Source organism: Barbatula barbatula (genome assembly GCF_947034865.1).
Source record: "Barbatula barbatula genome assembly, chromosome: 16".
Lineage (NCBI taxonomy): Eukaryota > Metazoa > Chordata > Actinopteri > Cypriniformes > Nemacheilidae > Barbatula > Barbatula barbatula.
The window spans coordinates 18,169,573-18,191,278 of record NC_136779.1 but is presented as its reverse complement, the minus strand read 5'-3'; the positions used below and the strand labels follow the sequence as shown (position 1 = coordinate 18,191,278).

At 38.6% G+C, this 21,706-nt stretch overlaps 1 protein-coding gene across 1 annotated transcript; it reads right to left on the bottom strand.

The window, feature by feature from the left end:
- Window positions 1–49: 49 nt before the first annotated feature.
- col1a1b (collagen, type I, alpha 1b) lies at window positions 50–20,234 on the bottom strand. The gene is made up of 51 exons (XM_079476308.1): window positions 20,036–20,234; window positions 18,800–18,988; window positions 18,209–18,252; window positions 17,938–17,970; window positions 17,265–17,360; window positions 16,417–16,482; window positions 15,511–15,555; window positions 15,320–15,373; window positions 15,072–15,125; window positions 14,555–14,608; window positions 14,312–14,365; window positions 13,795–13,848; window positions 13,586–13,630; window positions 13,444–13,497; window positions 12,597–12,641; window positions 12,355–12,408; window positions 12,161–12,259; window positions 11,828–11,872; window positions 11,630–11,728; window positions 11,313–11,366; window positions 11,083–11,190; window positions 10,927–10,980; window positions 10,567–10,665; window positions 10,418–10,471; window positions 10,192–10,290; window positions 10,038–10,091; window positions 9,825–9,878; window positions 9,666–9,719; window positions 9,493–9,546; window positions 9,301–9,345; window positions 8,924–9,022; window positions 8,735–8,842; window positions 8,299–8,406; window positions 8,037–8,090; window positions 7,206–7,259; window positions 6,978–7,085; window positions 6,761–6,814; window positions 6,393–6,446; window positions 6,005–6,166; window positions 5,641–5,748; window positions 4,941–5,048; window positions 4,769–4,822; window positions 4,449–4,556; window positions 4,036–4,089; window positions 3,842–3,949; window positions 3,652–3,705; window positions 3,406–3,513; window positions 2,975–3,251; window positions 2,696–2,886; window positions 1,530–1,772; window positions 50–1,367 (listed from the first exon to the last, which is right to left on the bottom strand). The coding sequence occupies exons 1-51, from the start codon at window positions 20,115–20,117 to the stop codon at window positions 1,221–1,223; spliced, it is 4,356 nt and encodes a 1,451-aa protein (XP_079332434.1). The 5' UTR covers window positions 20,118–20,234; the 3' UTR covers window positions 50–1,220.
- Window positions 20,235–21,706: the final 1,472 nt, after the last annotated feature.

Here is a 21,706-nt window from a genome sequence, read left to right as displayed (position 1 = left end):
TTTCTGGTTAGAGAAAGGCATCGAGGCCATCGCAAGAAGATAACATATCCAGGTGACCACATAAACATGCTTTATTTCAACATCCAAAATAATTAAAAACATCTCGAAATACTATACATGTACAAAATAAGTACAGATCCTTTACTGGAACCATTTGAGGGTCTATTTCTTCTGAGGATTTTCTTTTTTGCTGCCTCATTTCATGTTTGCAAGAAACCTTTCACTAAAAACAAATCAAACAAAAAACAAACAAACAGAACGATGTGCATTTCATTTTGAAAGAAAAATTCAATTGAAATAAGGGGGAAGTGGCATGTACAGGGAAATGAAACTTCAGAATTGTAAAGAAAGCGGGGGTCTTAGAAATGAAACGAACTGGCAATCAGTCCACTCACTTAACCCATCAGATTATGTGCAAATCTACAGGAACCAATCCAGCTATTTTCTCTCTTTCTCTCTCTTCTGACACTTTGATATGAGCAAATGCATCACATTGACAGTAAGACATTCTGTTGACATTTAGCACCAAAAAGGCCCTGCAAGTGACAGTCCAAAAGAGTTTGTTTCTCTCTCAAACATGCCGCACCCAGGACCTATATAGAGGAAGTAGCACCTTTTCATAACTTTTACTCGTTTTTTTACTGAGTGATCCTAGAATAAAAACTGCCCTCACATCCCCCACATGGTTTTCTTTTGTCCTGAGGTAGCCATTATAGCAAGATGATGTTGTACCATTTTTCCAAAATTTTGTTCCCTGCCTGATGTTTTGTTTTTCTCTCTTTGGTTTAGAAGGAACAAGACACTGGGCAGTTGTTTGTCATATTTATTCAACACCAGAGAATGGTACATTAGCATTTACTTGTTTCTCATTGTCCTTTCGCAGTGGTCAAAAATGGCTTAAAATTCACCAGTATTTTCTGAGGTGATCCAGGGTGGAGGGGGGGGGGTGTTTAACAAGTATATATTATTTTCTTGTTGTCAGCTGAGTCAAAGGATGCTCGCTAAGTGTCCTTGATGTTGATGCTGGCCGATGTAGTGGTCCTCAATTTTGTCTAAAACATTATGTTAGGAACGTGATCACAACAAGCACCGTCCACGGGTATTCAGGTTTAAGCACATGGACCGATTGCAGCCGAAATAAGAGTTCTTTTTTTTATGAGGAGGAAAAGATTTGAAGATGACTGCTAGCAAAAAACAACAAAGTCATGTCCAGATTTTTTTTACAAGAAGCAGACTGGGCCAACTTCTGCACCGAATTCCTGATCAGGAGCACCAATGTCCATAGGAGCGATATCAATGATCGGCAGACGAGATGTTTTCGTTGTCTTGTAGTTAATGACTGTCTTGCCCCATGTGCCAGTGTGTGACTGTGGAATAAATACAAGAACAAAGTTCACATTTATATACAAAACAGAGGGAAGCAAAGATGAAGGAGTTAATAAAATCATGCGTATGAAATAAAGACATCAGTAGGATGCAGATAAACGTCATTAGATATAGAAAGCTTAGAAGAAAAGAGGGGTGCTCACCGTGCAACCATCCTCGCTGACTCTGTATGTAAAACGGCTGTTGCCCTCCGCTCTGATCTCGATATCGTTGGAGCCCTGTAGGAGCAGAGCCTTCTTCAGGTTGCCTGAGGCCTCATCCATGTAGGCGATGCTGTTCTTGCAGTGGTAGGTGATGTCCTGAGATGCCTTGTTGGACATCAGGCGCATGAAGGTCAGTTGGATGTTCACGTCTTCTGGATCTGAGCCCTCACTGCCGTACTGGAACTGTAAAGGACATGAAACCATGAAACGGTTACTTGGATAGCGACAATCATAATGACATCTTTGGACCACTGGTGATAATGTTTGTTATGCATTCCGTGCAATGGTGGTAATGTTATCCCAGAATGATTTGAGAATGTTTCAAATCAAAGAAATCTAAAAATGTCACAAAGTGAATCGTGTAGAATCCTAAATAATAATTTTTAGAGTAAATAAAATACGTTTATTTCTATTTCTTTGTTTGAACTTTCCAAAATCTTAAAGGAAAAGTTTGTCTAAAACAGTAATTCTCATCTGAGCTATACTCTGTACTGAAGGTGTGTACGAATGCTATTTTATTTTTATAAATTTTCATATACATACAAAATGTATTGCTAAACCCACTTTTAATTTAGTTACTTTTATGATGAATGTATATAGTTTTTGAAACTTAAAGAATTTTTTTAATAATGTTTTTTTGTGTTCAGGTAAGGAAAGAAAGTCATTTACACCTTGAATGGCATGGGGTTAGTACATTTTAGGGGAAAAAAAGGAAATGTCTTAAATTGGATCCAATTTTACCTAAACATTTCAACAGATTTTTTATGTGGTCTTGAATTTCAATATGATAACTGTTACCGTTTAAGTAAATTACAATCTTTCTTAGGAGGACAGTAAAACTAGCAAAAATTCCATGTATTCTATTCCATATGTTCTGTATGTATGTGTGTGTATGTATGTTTTCTTTGTTTCGAGACCCACAGCACTGTTGAAAGCACCGAACATACAGATCCGGTGTTTGTGATTAAGCATCTTCATAGTTACGATCAAATCACATATGTGGGCACATAACCTTGCAAATGATTGCACATATTGTATAAATAATTTAGCGGTGGACAATAGCTAATTTCTTGAGCTTTTATAATGCAAAAGTTAGCTTCTTGTACCTGGAAGCCGCTTGGCATGGACTCTCCAAACCAGACGTGCTTCTTCTCTCTCATGTTCTTGCTAGTGTACCAGTTCTTCTTAGGGATGGTGGCCTGAGATGGGTGGATGCAGGTCTCTCCAGTCTCCATGTTGCAGAAAACCTTGATGGCATCCAGAGGAGAGCCCTGGTTGGGGTCCACCCAGTAGAAACCTTAAAGGAACAGGCAAACGGTGATAAGTACATCTGATTTGGATCTGTTTTTACAGCAGAATATTGGAGTTGGAACAAGGTTGCTTACCGCTCTTCCAGTCAGAATGGCACATCCTGAGGTCACGACACGTGCGGGCAGGGCTGGCCTGTGTACCTTCAGGGCTACGGATGTTCTCAACCTTCTGGCTCAGAGATTTAAGGGTGACGTCCACCTCGGCGTCACGATCGTGAACGTTAGCATCATCAGCCCTGTAGCCTCCGCGCAGAGGATCATGGGCCTTCTCAGGCTGGGGCATGGGCATGAAAGGCTCACCAATGCCAGCAGGTCCAGGGGGGCCTGGAGGTCCAGGAAGACCAGGTGCACCCTGTGTAAGCGAGATTGTGCCATATGAGTAAGTGTACATCTTCCCTTTTAAATACTCTTTATATCTGCTGGAATCTCACCTAAAATACAGACAACTGAAAAAAGGGTCACTTTACCTACATTGTTCGTATTTTTTTGGGAAACAAAAAACTTACAGCAGGTCCCATTTCTCCATTGCGACCACGGGGTCCAGGGGGTCCAATTGGTCCAGGGATACCATTCATGCCATCCTTACCAGGGTGTCCATTGGAACCAGCAGAGCCCTATAACAACAGCGTTTATACTGAAATGCATGCACGAGAATGCTTCTTATCTCTACAACAGAGTATACTGTGCTTTGTATTCATTGCTTATTTTATATCTATGTATGTATATGTATCATTGTATGTTGTGTTGCTTACACGGGGTCCAGCGGGGCCATTGGTTCCAGCAGGTCCTTGTTCACCAGAAGATCCCTAAAACATTTCAAATGACTCAGAATTTCTCAGAATGAAGAAATTTCACGAAAAAGGTGTTTGCATGGTTTTGTTTCGATATTATGTGGATAGCTGTGTGTAGGTAATTCATATGTGTCATAATGCTGTTGCTTACAGGAGGTCCAGGAACTCCAGCCATGCCACTGAAACCACGATGTCCCTTGTGGCCTCTTTCTCCGGCCTCACCCGCCTCACCCTTATCTCCACGTCCACCAGCTGGGCCCTACAAACAGAGAGAAGTATGAACCGTTAATTGACTACAAACTACAAGTTAAAGCATGATAAAACATTATTTTTAAAAACGCTTACCGAAGGTCCACGGACACCAGCGGAGCCAGCAGGGCCAACAGAACCGGCAGGACCCTGAAAAGAATAGAGGACAACACTTAGGGTCTCCATTGGGCCAGCTAGCAGTCACAATATGTTCATAATTTTTAGTATAGAGCACTGCCTTACTAGACTGAGAATTAGGTTTACTAGTATTCAATTTGTTTAAACACTAGTTTCTACCAAGGTCTTAGTTTGTTTAAAGGGGAACTAAGTTATTTAATTTCATATTCATTGTCATGTTTTTGATATGAGTTCTTTGGATAGAAGCTAAATCAGCTAGCCAAAAAATATATTGTCGACATCTAATGTATTATACCTCAGCTTTTGTTAGGTAAACTTTTGATGGATGCATTTTAGAGAAGAGAAAAGTAAAAAAGACAGAAAAAACTTACAGCCTCTCCACGATCACCAGTTTTGCCAGATGGACCCATGGGGCCAGGGGCACCAGGGGCACCAGGTGGGCCAGGAGAACCAGCATTTCCACTCTCACCACGGTCTCCCTACATGGGTGAAACAGAAGGTTTAGAATATTTAGCATGCGCAAAACATTTAAAGGGATGCCTGACAGGTAATGCTGGTATTTTGCAATAATAACTAGCTAATTGTACATCAATATGCTTTTAACACTGGTGTCAAATGAATAAGCAAACAAACATTCAATATTTATTCTAATTTTAGATTTTTTTTAAATCATATATTTATTTATGCTCACCTTGCTTCCAGGTGGACCATCACGACCAGGGGCACCATCATGTCCGGTGTTACCCTAAAAAGAAAGATGGTTGTCGAGGTAAGAATATTTAAACTATTTCACATTTTCCCTATGTTCTTTGAAGTAACAACATTATTTAATAAAAAAACCTTGAAAGTGAGTAATTTCTCACCTCACGTCCAGCCTCACCAGTAGCTCCACTCAGTCCAGGGGGACCCGCAGGTCCAGGAGGTCCACGTTCACCAAGAGGTCCGGAGGGTCCCTGCTTACCAGGCTCTCCCTGAGGTGAGAGGTAAATGAATGTGTCAATTATTGTGATGGTATTGTTCTTATTAAGGTTAACATGAAACAGTAACAGTACAAACTATTGATCTTTTATAGTATAATACAATTTCAAATGAAACATAAATGGACAGCCTTTCTCACCAAAAATAAATCAGTTTAAGGCTGTGTCCTAAATCGACCCATATTGACTATCACATTTACAGACATTATTTGACATAGTCAACTTTACGGAGTGAAGGAAACAAGTGAGCAAACTCAATGAGGAGTGTGAGTAATTACAGCAAATAAAGTGTGGACTGTTCCAAAAGGGCAGATGCGTCAATGTGCCTGGAGTGGTTGGATTTGTGATCTATGTAGATATAGCTACGGTTGAGGGTACATTTCTTATATACTTTATATACGAGTACACTATGAATAAATAAGTGCACTCGATAATGTCCAGTAGGTTTCGGACACCACTTTACTTCATGTGTACACTCTTAAAAATTGTGGTTTATTTACAACCCAATGGTTTGGTATGTGCCTTTGTGCCGGCTTGAAAGTATCTAGTACAGATACGAGTGCTTAAAAACAAAAGGAAAACTTACACCGGGTCCTGGGAGACCAGAGAAACCTCTCTCTCCCCTCTGTCCAGGAAGACCAACAATACCACGGCTTCCAATAACACCAGGTGGTCCAGGAGACCCAGCGGGACCCTAAAAACCAGACAACAAAACAAACTGAAGGTTACTTTTAAATTTGATTTATACGGTTTCTTGCAACAGATATCTCAGTAAAGAGTAAGTGTCTATATTTTTTTTAATTATGAAAAGTTGTCGGGTGAAGGCGGTAGTGACATTTCTAAATCTAAAAGTATACTGTACATGAAGTCTAACTATTGAGTGATGTTGTTACTTTTAGTTTGTTGTGTGGCTATGCCGATGGATTTATATTTGTAGCATAAAGACTTACAGGAGGCCCATCAGATCCAGTGCTACCCCTCTCTCCAGAAGGTCCTGGGGGTCCACCAGCACCAGCCTCACCAGGGCGACCGGCAGGTCCCTTCTCACCACGATTTCCTCTCTGTCCTTCTTTTCCGGCAGGACCAGTTGGGCCAGGGGGACCAGAAGCACCCTGTGATATAGGTTTAGGTTGCGTGAGAAAAAGCTATGTGCACTCAGTTTTGGGTGTCACTAGTTACTAAGTAATTTGTTACTGTAATTGTATTACTTTTCCCTTGAAACGGTAAAGTAAGGGACTACTCTTATTTTTCCTGTAATTAAATTACAGTTACTTCTGATGTAATTGAACTAAGGTGTAATATAATAAGGTGTAATATAAACTGAACTGAATTACTTACAGATGTACCTGGAGGTCCAACTCTACCAGCGGCACCAGGGAAACCAGTAGCACCCTATAAAAAACGAAGAAACTTCAGACAATCTTACAACAAACTTCTGTTAAATTACATTTTTCGAAATAGGTCTTTATAAAGAAACACTGTAACATTGGTAAGTATAAAAGCAGGCTCAGACAAATTGACATATTAAGCCTGAACATTGTACGGAAATGTTTCTTTCTTTCTTTCTTTCTCTAAAGCTGACTTGAAACTACATGCTTTGGGAAAATTGTCATATAAATAAATTATTAATTGATATTTTGGTAACTTTACAACCCTTTAACATATTAATCATTCCTTCTTCTAATACATTTTTTATTGAGTCTTACAGGAGTTCCAGGGCCACCACGAGCACCTTTAGGTCCAGTAGCACCAGAAGCTCCCTGTTATAGAAAAAAACAAATGATATAAATAAAAGACGTTCATCAACTTGATCAAACCAGAAAAACGCATTCAACAGCCATGTTTTCAAATGTCTCAGTGAAAATGACATCATCCTTATCATGTAATAATACCACAGACTGAAATATTTGATAAAAGAAGCACCTGTGGGCCGGATGGTCCAACATTTCCAGGAGGTCCGGAGGGTCCAGCATCACCTTTAGGTCCTGAGTCACCAGTCTCTCCTTTAGCACCAGGCTGACCGTTAGAACCCTTGATTGAGAACAGAGAAATTTAAGCTCAGTAAATTTAAGCACCCTAAGGTAAGAACTGACATACTGGATAAGGAATGCTTAGTTTACTAGTTGAGTTTATCTGGCATGAGATACTCACAGGGGGTCCGGCAAAACCAGCAGGTCCAGGTGGACCGACCTCACCACGCTCACCCTGAGATGAACCAAGACAAAAACTTCATATCAGTGATTTGTATGAAATTGCTCAAAATATGTTCTAAACTATATACATATAGCATAAAACTATAGCAATGTGACTAGGTAATGATGAAAAGTGCATAAACTGTACATTCTTCTGTAAACGTTTTGCTGATAAATGTTTTATTGAGCACATTTTGTTTTGTATTATCGGTTCTCTAGAACAGGTTCAGTTGTCCACCACACCAACCAACCAGCACATCCTACTATCTGATAGTAGCAACCCATTACTTTGGTCTACAGTATATGCATATCATACTAGAGATGCACAGATATACCGGACGATAATCGGTATCGGCCCGTAAAAGCAATTTTTCACAATATCGGCCGTTGCGTCCTGTCAGTCAAAAGAGGATAGGAAAATACAATGAAATTGTGCTCTGTTTATAGAAAATGTTAAGAAACATTTAACAACATTGAACACCAGTTTAATGTTCAATATTGAGAGTCATAATATGAATTAATAACATTCAGAAAGTTAAGAAATATTCATATTAACTTCAGAATTTAGCTAATGCAAGTTCATAAAACCAACAAACTATCGGTAATGGCAGATCGATATTGGTGGAGAAATTTAGTATCGGTGCATCTCTACATCACACTATCCAAATCCACTCTCAACCACTTACATCCGAAGAACGTCACCTGGCATTTTTGATCTGTGTTTGAAGGCTTTGAGATTTTATTTGTGGATTTGCTGAGTAAGGTTTTAAGAAGCATTCTGAAAACTTACAGGGGAACCACGAGAACCGGTCAATCCTGAAGGGCCAACGGCACCGGCCTCTCCCTAGAATACAATCACAAGAAGATCACAAACTCTTTGCAAAGGTAGTGATAACATGAATCATTATGTAAAGGATGCATAATGTAATACAAAAAATAAATGCACATTGTAGAGCAACATAAAAAAGGGAAATGTTTTAATCAAAATATCATCTTTAGATTCTCTTATATTTATGTTTCTGTATCTTAGATTTTTGATTCATTTTCTATACCTTCTCACCAGGACCGCCAGTGGGCCCAGGAGGTCCAATAGGGCCAGTCATACCACGCAACCCATCCTTACCAGGACCACCATCAAGTCCTTTGGGTCCAGCATCACCCTGAAGAGAAAAAACTATTGCTTTCAACAGAGCTTACAGTAGGACATCATGGACGCTAAAGCCAGCATTGTTTTCGTTTTTAGTCACTATGCCTGCTTGACATTAACACTAATGCAATCTTTAAAGTGTAAAAAGGCTATTGACTGAACTAAAGTGTACCTTCCACCAAAAAGTCTATGCTGAAAATCGGTTACAGAATAAAAAATTCCATCTCAGGATGCAGGGATTAACCAATCAGAATAAAGCATTCCAGAACGTCAATTAATAAAGCTCTAACATGAGATTTCTATTGTGGAGATGGGGGACGTTCAAAGCAGGAAATACTCACTCTTTCACCTCTGGTTCCAGGCATGCCACTAGCACCTCTCTCTCCAGCCATTCCCTGCATTCCTGCAGGTCCAACACCACCAGGAGCTCCAGCAACACCAGGCTCTCCCTACACAAACACAACCGTACATTTATAAATCTTCTAAAATCATAAACCTAGGTTCAAATGCTGCTGAATTAGTAATCTTACCTTAGCACCATCATTACCAGGAGAACCAGTCGCTCCACGAGGACCAGTAAGACCAGCAGGGCCATTGCCACCACGCTCCCCAGGGAAACCTCGCTCTCCCTAAGCAAGACATTTAGGATTTTTATTTTTTTTATTTTATTATTTACATAATACTTAAGACTTTTGACTAAATATACATATATTGTGTACGTGTGATCAGTTTTGTGTTCCCTGGAGAGGACTCCTTGAACACTTTAAGCCATTGATGTGCTTAGTGCCAAACTAATGTATATCATATAATGTTTAGACTTTGAAAATACATTTTATGTTTTCTGTAAATGTTAAGCATTGAAGTTATAGCATTTATTGTGGGGTTATATTAGTCAGGAGATACTTACTCTTGGGCCAGATGGACCAGAAGGACCAACCTCACCAGGAACACCCTGTCAAACAAACAAACCTGTTACCAGGGAGTAACATACTGTACAGTATATCATATTGTAAATGTTGAACTATTGTCCGGTAAGGCAGGAAAAGTAACTGCCTGTCTTGAGCTTGCATTTTTATTCCAGTCTTGTGATTAAACATACCTGTTCACCGGGTTTGCCAGGCTCACCAGTGGCACCCTGTGGACCTGGTAGTCCCTGTAAAAGAAAAAAATGGAAGGTATTACTTGTACATAATAAATAAATATATAAACTAAGGAAACCAAATAAATGTACAACACTGATATTCAAATACATGTGATTATGCAGAAATGTACCTGGAACCCAGGAGAGCCACCAGGTCCAACTTCTCCCTTATCTCCAGCACCTCCCTATGAGACGCCATACCAGAAACAAATAAGATCAGAAACGGGTCTACATTCATGGAAGAAACAGATATTTATCATAGCTCCTTTAAAAGGTTTAAATATACATACAGCGGGCCCAGGAGGACCTGGAAGACCAACATCACCATCCTTGCCAGAAGCACCCTATATAAATGCATAGTGGTTGAAATAAAATGAAACAGCTGAAACATGATCAAAATGTACTACTATTTTACTATATTTATAAAAATTGTATTGGAATTAAATCATTTTTGTTCCATAGAAGCTTAAAGTGAAGATCAGCTTCAGAACTGTAGTACACACCAGAGGTCCAGGAGGTCCGGCAACGCCTCTCTCGCCAGCTTTGCCAGATTCACCCTATAAGAAAGCAACCAACTTAAATCAGTGCATGTACTAAAATGTACACAACTTGGAACATCAGACTTGTAAAACATGTGTTCCTAGAAGTGTCACTTACATCAGCTCCCTTGGGACCAGGGAATCCCATCACACCGGGTGCACCACGAGATCCAGAAGGTCCTGGGGGTCCTGGACGGCCATCTTGACCATGGGCACCCTATTGAAACAAAAACACTGAACATGAGATCAGATCTCTGGATGTTTGGAAACTATTGATGACTATCTATCAAATCTTATATAATATCCAACGTATATAATAAATAAGTAAATTATATGTAGCATACAGCAGGTCCAGCTTTGCCATCAGGTCCAGGGCTTCCAGGGGCACCAGTCATACCCTACAAGTATTAGAGAAAACAAGAAAAAACTTAAAATACTAACTCTAATGCTATAGATATGATATAAAAATCAAAAAGCGAGGCCTAAATCTCACCTTTGATCCAGGCATTCCTGGCTCTCCTGCGCGGCCGGACTCTCCAGTGGCTCCTTGAGCTCCCATTGGTCCATTGGATCCACGTTCTCCAATACCTCCCTATAATGTAAAATGAGGAAAGAAAACGATTATCGTCATAGTTAATATCTCAGGTAGAGATATTGGCAAAAGGACCATGGACAGCTCTATAGGAAGACGAACAGTAGACAAGAATCATTTGAGTGTTCTACAATTTAAAGGATTACACGGTTCTTCAATTGAATCAATTTTTAGCCTTCAACTTTAACATAATTGTTTTCTGTATATACAGTATAGGTGCTGTATTCTTTATTTTTGAGTATTAAATAGACAGTGACTTGCCATAGGGCCAGGCGCTCCATCAGAACCAGGAAGACCACGGTTGCCAGGGGCACCCTTTTAGAGGTAACAAACAAACAAAGATGCATCAGATACCCAGTAGATAGCAGATAGTTTGTCAATGTTTTGTAAAGAGTCTAGTGGGTAAATTAAACCTACACGGGCTCCAGGGGGTCCAGCAGGTCCAACACCACCAGACTCACCACGAGCTCCTCTCTTCCCCTCCTCACCAGGAGGTCCTGCAAGGCCATTTATTCCAACTGGACCCTAAGAAAAAGAAAAGTGACTATTACATAACAGTATCGTTTATCTGTATATATTAAGAAATAATAATAAACAAAATTCTGTAAAGTATGAAGTGCTTCAAATTAAATACATTTGCTACTTACAAGATCTCCCTTAACACCAGGTTCTCCCCTAGCACCTTGGGGACCAGGATCGCCCTGAAATAGGAGCATAAGATTTACAGTCGTCATATAATTGTTTGTTTTTCACATTTTCTAATTTAACTACATTTTAATGATTGGATAATCAGAGCAACCTCGGATACCTATAGTTCATGATATCGCAATATAGGCAACAATTTTTAACAATTAACCCAAATTAACCCATCTCAATCAATAAAGCCCTAATTTAAAAAAGAATGAAGCACTGAACTATTGCTAAACTTGTCATGCATGCATTACAAAATGAGTAGCATACATACATTGTTACCCTTAGGTCCAGGACCACCCGTGGGGCCATTAGGTCCAGGTGGTCCACGGCCACCAGGGAAACCAGGAGCTCCAGCAATACCAGCAGCACCCTAGATAAGATTGAGCGCAAATGTGAATAAACATTTTGTCATCCCCACACACAGACTCATTGGAAAAATATAAAGATCTGTGAGAAAGATAATACTTACAGGAGAACCTTTGCCACCGGCGACACCATCAGATCCGGGGGCTCCCTATGTATTGAAACAATAGAATGCATCAAGCGTTAAAGAGGATAGCCATGTTACTTTTATACCCTAATGTTTACAGAGTTAAAGGTTTAAGAGATGCTAACATAACTTTGATTCGTAAATAATATTTATGTTTTTGGTTTTCAAAAACTGCATGTTTTTAAGGCAAAAGAAAATGATGATGAATCATGATAATCTCCTTCCCTTATTTCTTTTCTGGGTTTACAATTTTAAACATCTATTCTAAAAATGTTTTCATATCCAACTTTATCACAGTATGTAAGTACTTACAGCAGGTCCAGCAGAACCGGATGGTCCAGGGTTACCAGGCTCACCACGGGATCCTTGGGGTCCCTCTGAACCACGGCCTCCAGAAGGGCCAGTTTCTCCCTAGTGAACACAAACAAAACAAGTCGATTTATTACCCAAGACATATTTAATACCTACGGTCAGTGTTCAGAACATAATATTAGAGGCTGGTCTACCTTAGCACCAGCACCACCAGGGAATCCAGGAGGTCCAGCAGGGCCAGTGGGTCCCTAAAGTATCAGAAAACAGTAAGTTAGGTAAACACTCAATAAAACACAAATATTACTAACAAGTCAAAAGGTCCTGCTCTAATAAATAATTGTGCTAGGTAAATAATTAATTGTATTAATTAAAGAAAAGTCCTAGAAGTTTCAAGTATTTTTAGATGTAAGTATAGTGTAAATACAGTTTGACTTACAGGAGGTCCGGCACCGCCATTATTGCCATCATTACCACGAGCTCCCTGCAGGAAACAAAGAAAACCTCAGAATCAACCATCCTGATCATTTTTATGCACTAGAATGACATCAGTTGACGCCTTCAACCATCAAGTGAACCCTCAACTGAAAAATAAAGCCCTGGTATAAATCTACAATTCTTTTGAACCTGTTCAACCCCAGAAAAACCTCACCCAAATCCCCATCCAATCCAGCAACCACACGAAAAAATAAGATAGCCTGACACTTTATAATAACCTTAACAAAGTACTAGCTACATTATATAATCCTTACCTAACCATTATATACCGTTATAAATAAAATAAATTGATGTGGTGAGGAAGGCGGGATGAGAGCCGTGACGCGGGGCCGTTGGCGTGAGTGATAAGTGCAAGCAGCTGTGCGCGCACTGGTCCCGCATCTTATCACGGAGAAGATTGGGAGCTTAAAAGGACGATCGGCAGGACTGTTGACGAGAGAGGACCGGGCCCGAATATGTTTTTAGTTTGTGTCTGTTTTATGGCCGGCAGTCTACCGTGAGGTGGCTGCCGGTTACTTCCGTGTTTATTGTTTATTTAATTAAAGTTTTATTGTTTGAATGTCCGCCGGTTCCCGCCTCCTTCCTTCCCTTTAACGAACTTTATTACAATAGAAATTCCGTAAAAATTGAAGTCTGTCACCATGGTTGAAAAATCCTGATCTCAGAGGACCTTGCCCAGAATATATTCCTTCACAAGGAGTGTAAAGGCTACTATAAGTGCCTATAGGAATATGTTTCTAGTTTTAATGCCCACAAAAATGCTGGGCACAAAGATTTATGACACTTACTGAAGGGCCAGGGGGTCCAGGACGACCTCTCTCACCGGGCAAACCACGAGGACCCTGAAAGAATTAGACGAGAAAAAAGTAAGAACAATCTTTTTAAGGACTTTGAAACATATCTTGAATAAATGCTCAATAGGTCACTCACCATGGATCCAGGGGTACCACTCTCACCAGGGACACCACCTTCTCCCTGTAAACAGATAGAAGTCACAATCAATAGAGAATCAACGTGTGAGAGAATCATTCGAATGAATTTGCATGATCTAAATTGTACAAAAACATATGATTATTTGAAAAAATGCAGCGATACTGAAGTCCTACACCTAACCTAATACACATTGAAGGAACATTTACCTTAGGTCCAGCAATGCCAGCATCTCCCTTGGCTCCATCTAGACCAGAGAAACCCTGAAAGAGGCCATCACATACGTTATATAGAATGACAATTCTGTCAACAGTTGCTCACCCTTTTTTCATTTCAAACCTGTATGACTTTCTTTCTTCTGCAAAACACAAAAGAAGACATTTTGAAGAATGTTGGTAACCAAAAACCATTGGTACCCATTGACTTTTCATTGGTTTTGTGTCAATACAATAGAAGTCAATGAGTACCAACGGTTGGTGTTTACCAACACTCTTCAAAATATCTTCATTTATGTTCTGCAGAAGAAAGAAAGTCATACACGTTTGAAATAACAAGAGGATGATATCAGATTTTTTTTAAGGTGAACTATACATTTAATGGGTAGTAACTTTATTTAAATAGTGACTCAAATCAAATTAAAATATATATATATATATATAAAACACTTATTAAATATGAATGAATTCAAATATAAAATGTATATATGTTGAATGCAGTCATACTTACTCTGTGTCCCTTAATGCCGGGGAGTCCAGGGGTTCCAGGGAAGCCACGAGCACCCTTTGAAAAATGAGAGATCATTATAAGTATAACTGAGATCCTTGCACAATTGTTTGAGGTTTATAATGAATAATTTGAGTTTATAAGGTCTATAACAATAAGCAATCCTCATGTTTGGATGTATTCTCTATTATTAGATTTATACTTAGTGTAAGTGTGTGCAAAAAGGGATACAGGAGGAAAACTTACCTGAGGGCCAGCACCTCCACGTTCACCAGGACGACCAGGTTTTCCAGGCTCACCCTGATAAAGATAAGAAAAGATGTAAGAAATGTGAATAATGGTGTAAAAAGAATACAAACAGCTGACAGACCTGCATGCATTAACGCATGGTTATTGTTTTTTATGACTATAAAGCATACTGTTTATCTATTGTGTGTTTGCTTTCAAACACTGCAAATGTTCAGCAGTGACTCTAGTCAGCATTATTGAATTCGACCCATCTATTTCTTCTGAAACTCCACTGGAGATATACATGTATGTAAGAACTTCGCGTCTGAGGACTTAAAAGGTAACCTGGAATTTAGTTAAAAACCCTTTTGAACATGAGCTCTGAAAATTACTTTCATTCATCCTAATGTTGATTTCATCATATTGAAAAAGGTCTTAATAATAATTGATCAATTGATTCATTCTTATTGCTGTCATGACGCTTATATATCAACGAATTATATATTGAAGAGTTATTATTAAAAAAAAAACTCACATCCTCTCCATTCTTTCCAGGAGGACCAGCAAGACCACGAGAACCCATTGGGCCCTGCAGAAAACAACAGCAGATGAACAGTGTTCACAAGCTGCTTGTGTGTGAGAGAGGTGTACATATGCAATATTTCTTAACTGTGTAATAATGTTTAGGATTATTTTCATATGTGAATAGCCATTAAATTAAAATAGTGAACATGCCCCCAAATGAGTGTTTATAGAAAGTCACAGGAAGCAGAAGATACTCACAGGAGTACCAGTCTCGCCGGGCTCGCCTGGGGGTCCAGGGAATCCTTGAGGGCCCTGAGAAAAACGGGAAATGCAGTATAGTAATAAATCAGATTTGAACTACAGGATAATATGCCAGTCATGGGGAGTTTGATCATTGCTCAAATCTAACAAACTAAAACTAAATGCTAATGTAAACCAAACAGACTTACATGTGAACCTGAAGGTCCAGGGGGGCCACGGACACCAGGGGGACCCTACAAGACAAATTAAAATTAAACAGAGAAATAAAATAAAAAAAACGAATGAACGTACAATAAAAAATGAAGAATTGTAATACTGCTGTGCTTATATGCTAACATATATGCTATACCATGTGTGTTTGCTTGTCTTAATACCAGTGCAAATGCAGACAAGGGGATCGCAACGTATTTAAATAAGTGTAGAAAGTATTTAAATATCAGACAGCAGGATGGCAGACGTCCGATAAAATGCTGAAACATACTATACGTAATGAAATGCAGTGAAAATAAATGAGATGTCGGCCTATGCTAAATTACTGAATTGGAACTTTACACAAAAGTTTATCTGAATTCACAAAAAAACTGAATATTGAAGAAAATGTCCACAACGCATTAACAAGACATTCGATAAACAGATTGTACTTCCACACAGTGGAATGGCCTGTATAATACTGTATATACTGTATAATACTGTAAATATACACAGTGTTTAATATTTTTTTTAATCCATAACAGTATAATTGAAAGACCAATGTCAAACGAACAACCATTGTCTAAACATAGATGTAGTTTCTGTCTGTTGCATGAACTTTTGAAAGAATATGGACGATTTAAGGGAACAGTACACCCAAAATAAAACTTCTGTCATCATTTAATCAACCTGACGACTTCAAAAACTTGTGCTGTGGAACATAAAATAAGATATTCTGAAAAATGGTTCTGTGGTTTTGTGCTTATGTAATGGAAATCAACGGGTTCCAATGACAAACATTCTCAAAAGTATCTAACTAGGCTAACTAAGTAATGGATTATTTACGGAGTAAATTGTTCCTCTGAGTGTTGTTTAATCTATCACAAAGAGCAAATGTATCTTACTGGTGCTCCAGGTTGAGGTGGTCCGCTGGATTTTTCACTGCCATAAGCCATCTGGGAAAGGAAGGACTGAAGAGAAGGACAAGAAAGAGAGATCAAATGCAATTAAAAAACAGGCACAACAAATACTATTTCCATTAAGCCTAAATTAAGAATTACATTTAAAATCAAGACAATGATGCTCCAACACAATTTCACATAGCTTGAATTACTAAAGAATACTCATCTCCCTTGCAATCCAAACACATATCAGTAAATACCTTAACTACAAGGATAAATTGATTTAAAAAGGGACATTTTCTTGCCTGCTTTGCATTTATTCTTTTCAACCTAGATGCCTGAAAAGTGAGAATCCTGGTAGCTGTTCAACTAGCTGGTACTGAACTTTGGTGGACCATTGACTCTTTTCACCTTACGTACTGTATGCACAGGTTCTATTTGATCTCATTATAAACTGTAATGAATATGTCATTTTCACCGTGCCCAGGGAAATAAGGTATAAGATGACTGTAAACTGACTTTGAAATTGCCTAGCATGGAGACCACTGCACGATTTATGTTTCTGAATAGATGCAAACAAAGCAAGACTCTTCCAAAGCAAATCATAAGGATACCAGCTCGATCTCATGGGAATTCATAACTATTTTACGAGGTGGCAATTTTTTATGGAATCTTGCAATTTGTGAGTCGTACAAACAAAAGCAATATGAAAGCCCCTCCCCTACCCCCACTTCTAATCTTAAACGTACGAATTAGCTACCTTGTAAAATAGTTACGAATTATCGGGAGATTTTGTTGAGGATACTGACACTACAATTCCAGATTTATGAGATCAAAACTAAGTTGCTTACTCCGCCACCAAGGCCAGGGGGTCCAGGCGGACCTGCAGGTCCAGGGAGTCCGTTCTCTCCAGGAATGCCATCTCTGCCAGGAGGCCCTTGGGGACCCTGCAAAGCAGACAGCAGGGATATTTAAGTGACATAGGACCAATGACATCTCAAACTAAGCAGCCCATTTTAGTAACCTCTACGTTCAACACGACTGCAATATGTTTGAAAATATTGAAAGGTACTAGTGAAAATTAAATTGCTCTTTCTGAAAATATTTACAGTTACTCATAGAAATTGATAAGTGTTGATTAATAACATACAAATTCAAAAAGAAATAGACCAGTACGTTATCAATAAATTATTATCTGATATAATATGCAGTATAATTGCCTACAACGTGGCAAAAATGTGCTAACATGTGTTAAAAAAATAGCTTGTTTCATGTTACACATGGGGTTACAGAGGTCAAAGGTCAGTGGGGTAAGCAGAGGTCAATAGGTGAAACAAAACCTTAAAAACTCCAAAACGTGCCATAGTTGCTTCCAATATTAAATTTTCACTGCATATTTTTTACTTTTCTCAACAAAAAAGTAGCTTTCTAACTCACTGAATTATAATATATTTGGTCACATTAGAATTATGATAATTATAACCTACTTGTATGTTTGGGTTCATAAATGAACATTGTACGCACCTGGTCGCCTTTTGGACCAACGTCACCAGGATTCTGAAATAAAATAAAATAGCGGTATACGTTATACAAAGTGTTTTCATGTGTATGTTGTGCATTGATATATATATAAATACACACATATCCATCTTTATATATATATATAATGGTGTGAATAAGTTATAGCAGTGTTATAAAGCTGATTTATATCTAATTAAAATCTGGATAAATTATTGATATAAAATAAATAAAGCGTGAGGTGAACTATAAAATATTTTAATAAATCCACACTAACCACAGGTTTCTCTGGAGGTACAATCTCTGGAAACTCAACACCGTCTATAGAACAAAACAATACATATCTATATTTTACACATGTGCCACTTTGAATTATGTCAAGGAAATATAGAGATAAACACACTACAGCCATAAAGCAAATAATAAACACTTTAAAATACTTCAAATTGAATGACCAAACAATACTTGATTACAATGCTTAAACAATCAGTTTTAAATGATAAATTATGTCACAAAAATGTACATTATATATATGTATATTTCAATGAATGTAACATTTAATTTGAAGACAAATTAAATGATTTTGTTATCGCTCACTAAGGAAAGCTCTAAGCAATGTTAAATAGTGCAATTATATTTGGCAATTGAAAAAGCAAAAACATCCGTAATCCCTTAGTCCCAAAATATTCCAGCAACGAATCCAAAAATGTATTTTAAGATCACTCCTCAGGTCCCAACATGAGAGTGGCAGCAGGCCAATGAAAGACGTTTCCTGCAAGATGCGTTTTGTACGCTAGATGGCGACAGAGCTACTGTTGGTGAAGGTGCGCGTTAAAAACGTATGAAATGGGCAAAGCCATAAGTTTACCATCGGGGCAAATGGGGCAGCATTCTCCGTCGGGAATTTCTGGATCGGCACAGTCTGATGTATCCTCGCAGATCACCTCGTCGCACATAATCGCTCCGCTGTCGCAGACGCAGATTTGGCAAGGCTCGGGTTTCCATACATCCTTGTCGTCGTAAGACTGGCCGTCCAACGAACAGCGACCGTTTTGCACTGTAAAGACAAAAACACGTATTAAGAAAAAATAACGTAATAACATTACACATGTCATTAAGTATGTAGAAAGCCTAAAAATCAATTCAGGTCAATTGTGTGGTCACTGTGATGTTGGGGTGGTTGGAAATGCGTCCCAGTTTACCTGAATGTTCCCTAGCTACTTTTGCCCAGAGGAGATGAAGACATTTCCTTCAATCGTGTCTTTTTAGAGAGTTACCTACTTAGAACTTTAATCGGCTTGTGTAATACCACAACTTCCCATTATGAATTGGGAGAATAGCGCGGGCCTTCACCTCCTCCTCGCTCGTGTTCAGACCTTAGAAGTATTAAAGTCCACCATATGGTGGCGCCAAAATCTTGCGTAAGATACCGTCACGCCCAGCTCATAATAAGTTTATTAATGTCTGCGTTATTGACACGAAAAAGATTTCCCCTGCACAGAGTTTCCGATATGGTCCCAGTTTAAAAAGCAATTTTATATTTTACAGTTCAGCTGCTTGCTTGGTTAAAACTTTAAATATGAGGCTGAATTTTAAACGAGCATTAGACGCACTTATATGATTTGTAACCCAGAAGTAAACACTTGGGTCTAGTTATTGTATTTAAAAAGATATATACGAGCATATAGATGATAACTAAGTTTCTTCCCTGCTTCTCTCTCTCTCTCTCTCTCTCTCTCTCTCTCTCTCTCTCTCTCTCTCTCTCTCTCTCTCTCTCTCCCCTCTCCTCTCTGTCTCACTCTCTCTTTCTCTCATCCATGTCGTGTATTTTCCTTGAGCGCATCCAGATGCGCGCAAAGCTCAACACGTAACTGCGCTCAGCAACATCGCAAACATCCGCGTGCAGAAAGATAGAATTCTGCGTAAAATGAAATGCTGAGAGAAAATCCTCAATACGTTTCCGAAATGTTTTTGATTGCAGGTCACGGAGTTTCACAAAAAGCTAAAAACAGCAGACCCATTCATAAATGCGTTTTCCAGTTTCCTCTGAAAAGCATCTTTTCAATAGAAAGTAAGCAAAGTAAAAATCGCATAGGCTACTCACTATCGTCCTCTCCTTGTCCTCTCACCACAAGAACCGCTGCGGAGAGCAGCAGCCCTAACCGGATATCCACAAAGCTGAACATGTCTAAATATTAGACATGTAGACTCTTTGAGGCAAGGGGAATCCTGTTTTTGTCCTCAATCATACACGTAGGGTCCGGTCTGTGTAACTCCAATCCAGACCCTAACAGAAACTCCCTACTGCCTCAACGATTGACCCTGGCTTTTATATGCCCAAGTTTGGGGAGGTCCTGTGTGAACAAGATAACTGCTGCATGTTCAAGTTAAAGCGAGTCCCTCCTTCAGCCAAAATGTAGGGCCGCCTTAAAACATGTCAGTCTGTTCTGGTTCCTCATTACAACGTGGACATTTTGCAACATTGAGCATTGTTTTAGAGGAATATGGTGATGGAGCATGCTGTGTTTGAATGGAAGCGTGGAAATGCAAGATGCAAGAAAAATGTGTGAAGCTTTTTCTTGTGCATATAATGGAAAGGTCATGGAAGGTTTGTTTTGCACTAAAAGAAAATTTTTCAAAAGAATTTTTTTTTTCAGAATGTTTAATTTTCTACTTGGGATGAGCTAAGCTGGCATTCTACTGAGGATTTATTTTGGCTTGGACAGGTTGCACCGTTTTAGGGATTGTTTTCATTCAATCTTTTTGCATTTATCATTTATATTATAGGGCATTTCTATGAAGATGATCAATTATATAGAGCTGCAAAAAGGATTTAACCTTATTCATATTTAAATGCATCTGAGGGAAATGCAAGGTGTTGTGGAGGATTTGGAATTTAATAAAGCATGTGGGATGGGCCTTGTTTATAGGTTTATGTGGCACCACGACATTTAAGAATTAAACATATATTTTCATTTTGTTCGATATATCATGGTATTGGCAACACCAGACTCATGGGTTTGATTTAACATGAATTTATCAAATGTGTAGGAACTGAGTTGCTTTGAAATATAGTGTCTACTACAGTAAATTAATACTTTAATGATTCATTCATAATAAATTCGCTGCTATCTCCTGCAACAATCTTGCCACAAACAAAATAAACAAACAAACAAATAAACAAAACAATTTTACAGATTTTTTGTATCCGTTTAATTTTCCCCTATCCAGTGACATCAGTAAATATCTAGCACATACATATACCATACCAAATTGAGTGAGGAATGTGCTATATTAGAAAATATTTTTCAAGCAGTACATCACAATCTAACACATCAAGTTGCATGCCTGAACAAATGAGCAGAGCTGAGACCTTTCATTTTTCATATACATGATGCACAAACGCACAGTCGACAGACAGATAGAGAAAGAGAGAAGAAAATCTGGCATCATTTCAAGCCATACTCAATGCTCTGTGGACACGTTGCAACTTCAAGACAAGAGCCATGGCCCTGTCTGACCTTAACCTTTTTACATCTTTACAGTTTGTTTAAACATGTATTGCCTTCATATTTTTCACGTTCTCAAGGATATATTTTCAAATAGTAATATCAAAAAGAAAAGAATGGCTGCGACATATTGAATACATAATTTTCTGTATTAAAATAATTACATAAAGTTATAGCAGACAAAGATGAGCAACTATAAAATGTTTGATACTTAATTGACATCAGTTACGTTTTTATTCAAATACGTCCTGGCACATTCAAGAACA

Coding starts and splice junctions, on each gene's coding strand:
- col1a1b (XM_079476308.1), bottom strand. CDS start 20,117: ATGTTCAGCTTTGTGGATATCCGGTTAGGGCTGCTGCTCTCCGCAGCG. Junction 10,472..10,566: donor CAGGAATGCCTGGATCAAAG/GTGAGATTTAGG, acceptor TAATACTTGTAG/GGTATGACTGGTGCCCCTGG. Junction 1,773..2,695: donor CCATGCCAAGCGGCTTCCAG/GTACAAGAAGCT, acceptor TGTCCTTTACAG/TTCCAGTACGGCAGTGAGGG.